The 10106-nt window shown below is 41.8% G+C and overlaps 1 protein-coding gene across 16 annotated transcripts in view; it reads right to left on the bottom strand.

Annotated features, from left to right (window-relative positions):
* Positions 1 to 10106, bottom strand: part of LOC115239876 (ephrin type-B receptor 1-B) — a 106578-nt gene that overhangs the window by 40059 nt on the left and 56413 nt on the right. For 15 of the 16 annotated variants that reach the window (XM_029814686.1, XM_029814675.1, XM_029814674.1 and 12 more), the window contains exon 3: positions 470 to 549. In XM_029814686.1, the coding sequence (XP_029670546.1) occupies positions 470 to 549 (80 nt within the window). Of the gene's footprint in view, positions 1 to 469; positions 584 to 10106 lie in introns of those variants that run through there. The other variant, XM_029814687.1, reaches the window with a different exon arrangement.

A 10106-nucleotide genomic window follows, 5' to 3' on the forward strand; every position in this document is an offset into this window, starting at 1 on the left:
TCTTCCTTCCCTTTGTTGCAATCGTCAGAGGAGAGAGAGAGAGAGCTTCGGAGGCCATTCTTGAACAGCGAACGCAGCCACTTTACGCGAGGGAGTATTAATTTATGAGACATTTTTAATATTTTTCTTTGGCCTCGCGGAAAAGGATGCCGCGCGCGCGCGCGAGCAAGCGAAATTCTTGCGTCGACGGGAATTTTCCCGTATTGCTCTTGGCACGTCGAATATTTCCGAGAAAATTCGCGATATTTAAGAAATTGTTTCGTCCTTACGTCGAGGAAGGGCGCGAATCCGGACTTACTTTTGAATTCTTCATATTTTCATCCTTTGAAGGATCGAAGATATCTGAACGAAATAGTTTCTCCCTTCTTATCGTATCGAAAAGATTAAAAATGTTTCGGTAAATATAGGAAGAATAATTTTGATCCCTCTTCTATGCATTAATAAGCAATGAAAAATTCGATGTACTTACGCCGGGAGTGCTAGCTTGAGGCCCGAACGGGTATCTCGTCCAATCCAGTTTCTCCTCTGTCGTCGTGTCCAAGAGAACAACTGCAATGAAAAATAAAACGCGATTTGAGTACATGATTGTCGCGAAACAATAACTTGTATTATATCTGCCGTAGTAATATTACTTTTTTTTTCTCGCTTTTCTTTTTGGACAAATTGTAAAATTAATAAATTTATTTAATTTTACAAAAAAGAGTAATTTTTCAAAGAGAGAGTATCAAAAGTTTTTTTCTTTTATATTTTTATCTGCTTTTATAACGTGTGGTCCTTTTAATTGCATTGTTATGCAGTCGCAACATATCTCTCGCAAATATAATTACACACCATGTATAAATATTATATAACACGATGTGTGACGCACAAAATTAACACGTTCAGATTGACAAAGAGCTGATCGTGATAAAGACAACAAGTGCATGTCGAAGTCATTGTGAGGAAGTCGATCTGTCGAAGGGAGATGGGAGCAAGCTACCTCTCAAAATGGCGGACCGTCGAGAGCGCATTGCGAGGGGTGAAAAAAATATTGGGAGGCAAAGAGAGAGAGAGAGAGAGAGAGAAAGAGAAAGAGAGAGTGAGATACATAGAAAGACAGGCACAGACGGTCGGAAAAAAGAAACGAAAAGATCTCGTTGCGTATCGGGTGCATACACGTTAGGGGACCAGGTTGCGCGCCGTGTCCTGCATCGCGTCGTGGTAGAGGTAGAGGTGGCGACTGTGATGTTGGTGGTAGTAGTCGTATCGACCGGGTCTGGGCTGCTACCAACCCTCGACTCTCCTCTCTGCCTCTTCGTTTCGTCGATCCGTTCCTGCTCTTCTCGCCTCTCTTCTACGCGCTCAGCGCATTCCTCTCTTCCTCCGTTCATTCGTCTTTCTTCTTTTCGCGTCGCGTTCTTTGTATCTCTTGCGCCTTTCCCCTCTTCAGCTTTGGCACTCGTCCGTCCTTCCTTCCTGCATCCTCCTCCTCATCTTGCCGTTATAATGCTCCTTTTCTGCTTTCTCTCTCTCTCTCTCTCTCTCTCTCTTTCTATCTGTCGTTATTTCGCTTCCCTCTTCGTTCTCATCCATTTCGCGATATTCGTCCGAATATCGAACCGAGCTGGCCACGTTGCCACCTCCAACAACTAGCGTCCTCATGAATTCTCTACGTAGACCTCAGGTCCTTGAATTTCTAGGCTAAAGCGCCCCAACCGATGTGGATGCAACACGCCCATCTATCCATCCGTCCCGACACCGGATGGAATCTCAAAGGTGAAACCTGTGCGCTGTAAAATCTATCCGATCTTTTTATCTGTCCCTTCTTTCCTCCTTCCTCATAGTTCTATTTCCTCGCCTCTTATCGATCTCCTATCCCATCGATCGTTTCGACAGAAGCACTTGCGCGAACTGCGATTATCTCGCTACATCCAGACCGGAGATACATATGCGGAGTGAGATGCGAGCAACATATTTTTAAAAAATATTGCATCAAAAAATATCATAGCAATAAAAAAAAATATTGTAATTTCGAGATTATCTAATCTGAGAATTTAATCCAAGTTGCAAAATGAAATATCTGTTTTGTCTGCAATATTTTGTGACAATTTTTATTCTTCGTCTAAATAAAGAGAAAAGTACGTTTTAAATAAAGAGATAAATGTGTTCGAAAATCTCGTGCCCATCAAAAAAGTCAGTTTGCAAAGACGAAAAGGCTTTACGGGATATGTACATTTTGGAATGCGAGTATTTGATAAGGGCGAGCATCGGTATCGCGAAGGGATACTCCATTTTAAGCCGTAGGATCAGTTGCCCTGTAAGCCGTCTCATTGTGAAGAGTATCTCGTAGTGGAGTTTGCGATGCAAGCGTGCCGGTCTAATTCGAGTGCTCTCGTGAAGAACTTGGGATATATAGGCACGCGCTTCCGCAACCGAATTCACGGACTAAGATCTGCGCGAGAGAGTTCTCTTCCCCTTCTCCATCGCTCTTCTATCACTCCTAATAAACTCCGCGGAAAGCCTTAGCGGATTGACCTCAGGATTATTCGCCGACGCCGAGATGAGATTTACTCTCGCCGAATATCCGACGAATTCTCAATCCGCGGCTTGATAATCGCGTTTCTTCAAATTTGCATTTTAAACGACGCTATTTATATTTTCATCGCGAGAGATATTTATCTCCCGCAAGCCGGATATACAAAGAGATATAAAATGAATTATGGGATGACAAACTCTCCTCAAATCGATTTGATATTCCGAAGCAACGCAAACGAACTTGAGCCATGTAAGAAAGAGTCGTGTCTCTAGAAATTATGTGTATCGAGCTTACTCTAGGATAGCTATATATCGTCAATCTATATATGTACAATGTACATGGCTGTTAGATGCTCTGTACCAGTTGTGTGTAGTGTATATATATAATTCTGGGATAATAGATAACTATAGTTTCTCTGCTATATAGATGACCGCAAAAAGAACGTACTAAAGTATCCAGTAATAATTTCAACGAATACGGTTACGGAAATAATTTCAATTGATTACTAGGATGTTTTAGTAACTATTCAACTGTATCGTTAAAACGACCATTAAAGGAACCGCAAGTGTGCTATTTTCTTGAATGGCTACAAAAAATTCCTCGCACTTCCTTTATCCACGATCAGTTTTAACGGTCAATTTGGAGTCAATCTTCCTTTACCAAAAATTTAGTAAAAAAAAAAAAAAGATGATTACATGTGAAATACGAACTCGTATAGTGCGTACATAATTCCTACTCCAGCGGTCGGCGACCTCGTACGATTATCATAAACAAACAATGTTTATGTTATTCGGATAATTTTCCTATGATAAGAAGATATTCGTGTAGCCCATCGTTTTCGTATTTTGCGTGGATCTGATTTAGATCTTTCGTACGATATCATATGATATCTTATATATATGTAAGAAATATCTGTGCAAATATCTGTGTCTACAGTTCGTTCTAGTCTTAACATCATCTAAATTTTTCTAGGAAAACGAGCTTATTTCTTGTAACTTAAAAAAAATCTTTTTTTATCTTAAAAAGAAACTTAGCTTAAATTGGTTAAAAAGCATATATAAAATAAAAGAAAAATAATTTTTGGGGAATTTTTAAAATACGTTCCATACATCTCTCGTTTATGTGTATATTTTTTCTTACTGTGATTTATATTTTAATACATCTTGATTTATATACTTTAGATCTTATCTTTCGAGGGTTCATTTTAAGACCCACATAAATTCTTTAAGACTTTCTACTAATACCGCTACATCGTAAAATTAACGTATCGCAAGTGTGTGTGATATCACGAGGAAAAAATAATCGCGTAATGGTACGATTCAAGGATTTCGTGCTAGTCGGCTGCATCATCTCCCATGCAATCATCGATGGGAAAAGAGAAAGTGCAGCCATCCCGCCGGTACGAGACGGCCGGTGCAGTCGCTACGCATCGTGCGTGCGACACGTGCATTATGCGCCTCCGTTCGTCGGACACGTGTCACGTGACGCGAAGCACTCGCGGCGTGTGTCGTCGTGGAATGTCGAGGATCGGAGCGAGACAAGAACGAGAGAAGGGAACGAGAGAAATTACGTTCGAACGGATGAGCTCCTCTCCCGTGTCTTAGATTGACCGTAACCGAGGAAAAGGCGATTACGCGTGTTCGGTAAAAGTTTGCGGCTAAACGAACAGGAAGAGAAAATGACGTCGCGGCGCTCATCTCGCGGCCAATGCCAGCGATATAACTGTTATTTTGCAAAACATTATGTGGTTACCGTGTGATACCATGTAAGTTTATCGTAATGGAATCGTCGTTTAAGTTCAACGTGTATATATCAGATAATTTTGCATTATATTAGAAAAATTTTATGCAACAGTATAGAGGAACTGAGAAAGTAATCGATAAGTATGTTTCTTTTAATCGCTTGCATCCGTTTTTCAATAAATATCGAGATTATGAATTATTATTAATTCGTGCGTTTACGAATCATTTTTTTAAGCATCATTCAATCGATCCTAGAAGCTTTTTTTCGTATAAAGTTACTTCTTTGAGAACAAAATAACCGTGTTTGACAGTAGCTGCGATAGTCGAGATTCAAAGTGAAAGAGCACGTACGGATTTTTGGTTGACATCCGAAAAACAAGCTCTCTCTGAAAGAGCGTCCTTTCGCCCGAATTCAACGCAATCGTGAATCGACAGCGACAAGCAGACAAGACAATCATACACGACTCGAGACAACTTTACCAGTCGCGGGAGGAAGAGAGAGAGAGAGAGAGGAGGGCAAACGCAGGAGGTGAAAGGACACGGCGCAGGGTCTGTCTCGAATTACTATTCCCGCGTGTGTTCACCGACGAGCGGAAACGACTTAACGGGCACAGGTCGGTGAAAACGACATCCTTCCTCTCTCTCTCTTCCTTTCGCTCCATTCCATCTTGCTCTTGCAAATATTCTGATTCGTTCAGGTTGCACAGGATATTCCAGACAGCTTCAACATTTACGAATAGTCTGCATCAATATTAAAAACCTTTTCTCGAGGAAAATCTTATTAGGTGCTATATTTTTTCATAATGTCTTTAACTTGAAATATATTAATATATTTTATATTTTAATATTATTTGTCAAACAAAACTATTATTAAATAAAAAAGCATTTGAAATTAAATAAAGCATAAAGTTTTACATCTCACTATTTGGGTTTTATTTTTATTTATTCCCAAATTGCAATGTTAAATAACTCTTTAATTAGACAACATTTTCAGTAGAAGGCATTAAAAGCTATTTTGGAGCATCCTGTATACGCGTTCGTAAACATGCATTGGTCTTTCTCTGTCGTATGCGTACCGCTGGAGGTGCGTGCGTGCGTGCGTATGTGTGTGTGTGTGCGCGTGCGCGCGTAACCGGTGTACAACGTGGTCCCGTGAGAGGTACCGAATTTAAATTTCAAATTTGGAGCGTGTCGCAGGGTGTGACGGTATGCATAGCGTTGCCCGCCGGCTCTAACTCACTCCACCGATGATGCGTCTTCGTCCCGTTCCCCCGTTTGCCCTTTCCCTATGCTTATGCGTGGTTCCCCCCTTTTCCCGAGTCCACCCGGCATATATCCAACAATTCCTCTTATTCCTTCCATTTATCTATCTCGATTTTTCATATTATTCAAACAAGAGAGGAATCCGATCTTATCGATCGGCGAAAGAAGTCTCCGTTTGAACGCACGTTCAAATAAAGTATTGTACAGGATGTTCTATATCTACGCAGTATTTTAGTTCATGTTAATCAATCTTGTTTTAAGGAAAATTTGCATTTCGTTTTAAGAAAATTCTGTTATCCATGAAATAAATCGATCCGTCATATTTATTGAAAGTAAGTGGAAATTATGTAACAGATGATGTACTTCGTTTAGATATGATAATGCATGTAATTAGTGTCGGTGCCAAAACATTCGCATAATATATGATAATAGAACCGTCATATAATAGAGCATAACATAAGATATAAATTTTTGGGTCAACTCTGAAATAAATTGGTAAAAATTAATTAAAATCGAAAAGAATCATTTTTAAAATATTAAAAAAAATATGTCACATATATCATTGTCACGTTGAAATCTATATTCACGATTGCACTCGAAATTCATCAAGATTCGAGAATCGTGTATTGGAGAAATACCGAAATTATATCTCTGATGACATGCGGTGTTTTGGGTCAGGCGATTGCGTCGGTAGTTAACGAGCAAAGAGAATCGAGATCGACCTCCTCTCTCGTCTCCAAAGTCCGAACCTTCGGGGATCTGTCGACCCTGAGTGATTGGCTCGGTCACCGATGTCGATTGGTCAGCTTATCTCCCGCGACTTCCAATCGAGCTTGCGTAAGGCGACACCGTTCTGTCTTTCTCTCCCCCTGTCCGTCAACCGTCGATCGATGCACAATGCATACCTTTAATCAGAGAAACGACCCGCGTGCACGTTCTCTCTATGATAGAAGAAATCGAATGCTTTCCCGCGACGATAAATCAATAGCCGAGGTCGCGTAAGAGGAAGTAGATGGATGAGTGACGTAACGAGCCTGTTCTTACCGTACGATCTTCGTATAAGGAAAGGGGGACGGGTGGGGAGGGGGTCGAGCCTCTCGCGCGCGCTATATGTCCAAAGAGACGGTACGATTGAATCGCGAGCGTGAGAGAACCTGTTGCCCGTCACGAGGACGATTAAGATTACGATTTTGTCTTCCGCGCGCGCACGAACGAATGCACGCACGCACGCACGCACGTACGTGTGCACGCACACGAGATCAACGGGTCCGATCTCACTCGGTATAATATCGTTACCGTTCTGCGATTATCGTTCACCGAATCCCACCCGCGGTGTCGACTCCCGCTAATGCTCGACTCTCACGAGCGGCAACAAAGTTCCATCCGCAGCTTCCAGGTTGAGGATCTTTCTCTCTCTCTCTCTCTCTTTTTCTCTCTGAGGAAGAGCGAGACTGCCGCCGGTTTCATCAAGATCGGACACATAAACGCGAACAAGCGACGTTACGCTCGCCGTCCTTTGCGTTTCCCATCATGCTCGCGCATCGAGGAAGTATATTCCAGATTTTGATACCGTTATCCAGATTTCATCTTTATCCCGGTCGATTTGCATTTCATACGTCGGAGCGTCGAGCGAGCGAGGTCGTTTCATATCTCGCCTCCATCTTCGTTTTAAGATTCTTAGAGTTTAACGAAATATCCCGTTGGTCATCCCAATCCATTTGATTCTATCATTCCTTCGGCTTCTTTGTATCTCAACATTTGAATAATGATATATTGTCAAACATTAAACATAATAATATATATAGTAGATTAAGTAGATAGATCAAAGATGTAAACTTCCAACAGTTAAATTCAAATGTGAATTTTTTTTCTCTCTTACTATTAAATAAATAAAAATTCCATTAATCATCCATACTCGGATTTCTGTATCTTAAGATCGCTAGAATCGTAACATTGAACAAGTATTGTCATGTGGACGCTGATGTGTCGAAATGTAAATCGGGATCGCGCGCGATTGATCGGATGAGGAGCGCATGTGCGCTCGTCTAATCGCACATGCGTTAGCCTAGCTCGATTCAGAGACGAATGGAGCGGATGAACGAAGGAACGAACGAGAATGAGGATGAGGATGACAGTAAAAAAAAGAAGGAAAGGGGAAGGAAAGAGAGAGAGAGAGAGAAATAGACGTCAAAAAGAGAGACCACCTACGTCTTACGACGGGCAACCCAGCGGATATCCAAGCGACGGTGTGTGTACGTTAGTTCCTCCACTTTATTTCGGCTCTAAAAATGCCGCTACGAGGCCCGTCGTGACACGAGTGTCGCGCGGCCCGTCTTTTTCCCGCGACTTATTCTCTCTCTCTCTCTCTCTGTCTCTCATCGAGATCCTTCTCTCTCTCCTCTTCGATTCCAACGAGCGACGCCTCCATGCCTTTGCTTTAACAGCCTTCCAATTTGTCAAGATCCCTGTTTGTTCCTCTCTCTCTCTCTCTCTTTCTCTCTTTCTCTCTTTCTATCGTTTATATATTCCTTCTTTGTCTCCCTTTCGTTTCATTCTCGATCGCCGCCCGCTGCCGTCCGTCCGCGTGCATCCCCTCTCCGACATTGATGTAGCCTATCGCACCTCGAACCATTTGCCAGGGTGTCATTGACCCATACGCGCTCCGGAGTATGCCCCAATGGGGCATCCAGAGGTTTACTGTCGAATTCGCATTGTGTGCGAAAGAGATTGCGATTAAGAATACAATCAACGTTTGTATAGCTTCATATGAATATTATGAAAGCAAAATAACTGCTTTCTCTTCAAGCAAATTGCATAAAGTGAATAAAGTGAAGTTAATTCTAGAATCTAATTAATTTAAGATTTGCTTAAATGGACGTCATCTTCATCTGTCAAATTGATAATGAAAGATAACCGGCATTTTTGGGGATCCAATTTCTTAAAATTCCAGTAACAATTACATACCGCCATGCTCTTCTAAAATTAAACCTTATCCATAAATATGCAGAAATAAGAAAAAAAATGTTTACATTCCTCGTAAACTACGTCTCGAAAAATTAATGGACAATCGAGATGCATCTGGTCCGACGGCATATCAGACATTGATTTCCATCGGAGAATTTATTCCTCAGTTTCTCTCGCGTGCGTCAAGACTTCGTCACCCCTTCCTAATCTTTCCGATCGTGGAAGTGGATCTCCGGATTCGTAGGCGGAATTATTACCATCGTCGAATGATAGGAGAGTGAAGGGGAAGGTGACGCGGGGAAGTAAAAGGGAAGATTCCCCGGGAGGATGAAAAATTATGAGGTGCTCGGTAACTTAACCCCCGGTTTCTCCCGCTGTCTCTGCGGGGTCCCGTAGACCCCGGCTCACAAACGTGGATCTGACTGGGCGGCATAAGAAAGGTGGCGGTGGCGGCGGGAAAGCAAAAGGGAGGACGAACGCGATGGGATGGGATGGGATGGTAGACGCGGTTATGAACTCGGCCTACGCCGTGGATGGACGAGCGTCGCATGGGCGGAATTACCATTTACATAGCGTTATTATGTTTGCGCATAATGTATGTACACATGTTAAATCAATTATTTAGAGAATACAACTCTCTTCTCTCTTCTCGATATCGCGGGAAACCGAGCATTCCTTCGAAGAAGTATAGAGAAAGAAAGATAAAGAAAGGATAGGTATAGATAAAGAGAGAGAGAGAGGGGGGGGGGGGGAGGGAGCAAGAAAGCAATATAGAGTGTATACTCTCTCTTCCTCTCTTCCATTCCTGCCAGCGGCGCCCTTTGCATATGGATCTTGAATTTCAATTGTGCTTTTCAAGTGCGGCCTCCATTCTTTTGTTTCCCGTCGGCCGCCCCAGCTCTTCCCAAACTCACCCTCCTTTCTCTCTTTCCAGTGATTTCTCTCTCTTCAAGTTCGTCTTTCTTCTTCATCTGCTTTCTTTTTTTTTTTTCATCGCTTCTGGCATAAGAAAAAAAGGGTGAGGAAGAAAAAGAAAAGCATTTATTAACATTAACACACTTCAGGATGAATCCTCTAACTAAAACTGTATGCGAGTGACGTACGTGACAGAGAAGCAGTTTCTTATTTAAGTAGTTAGAGAAAAACGTATTCAAATGCAAGATACAAAAGATACATATTGTTAATGGAATGAAGAAGTTGATTATAAAATGCGACAATATTGAATGAATAGCTTTCTATACCAAGCTTTTTAGATGCAAATTAGCTATGCGTTTATATCAAATAAATATAAAAGTGGATGAGACCAACACAAATGAAAAAGAAAGAAAGAAAGTCAGGAGCCAAGATATATCAATCATTCGTGTGTTGGGATAGAGCCAATTCACCGAAATGTGTATTTATTTGTTTTCATGCATCGCGATTTGTGTGACTGAATCTGAATAAATAAAACCCATCATCCTTCCCCTTTCTCTCACACCCTCATCGTCCACCCGTTCATAAATTTTCCCAGCGGTATTAACGGCGAACGATATGCGCGGCAGCGATGATGCAGCATCGCAGTGTGAAACGAGCTTTAATTTATTTTGCCTGTGTGCGTGCAAGAGAGAGAAAGAGAGGGAAAG

The sequence above is a fragment of the Formica exsecta genome, unplaced genomic scaffold, assembly GCF_003651465.1.
Source record: "Formica exsecta isolate Colony F162 unplaced genomic scaffold, ASM365146v1 scaffold4, whole genome shotgun sequence".
NCBI classification, from domain to species: Eukaryota; Metazoa; Arthropoda; class Insecta; order Hymenoptera; family Formicidae; genus Formica; species Formica exsecta.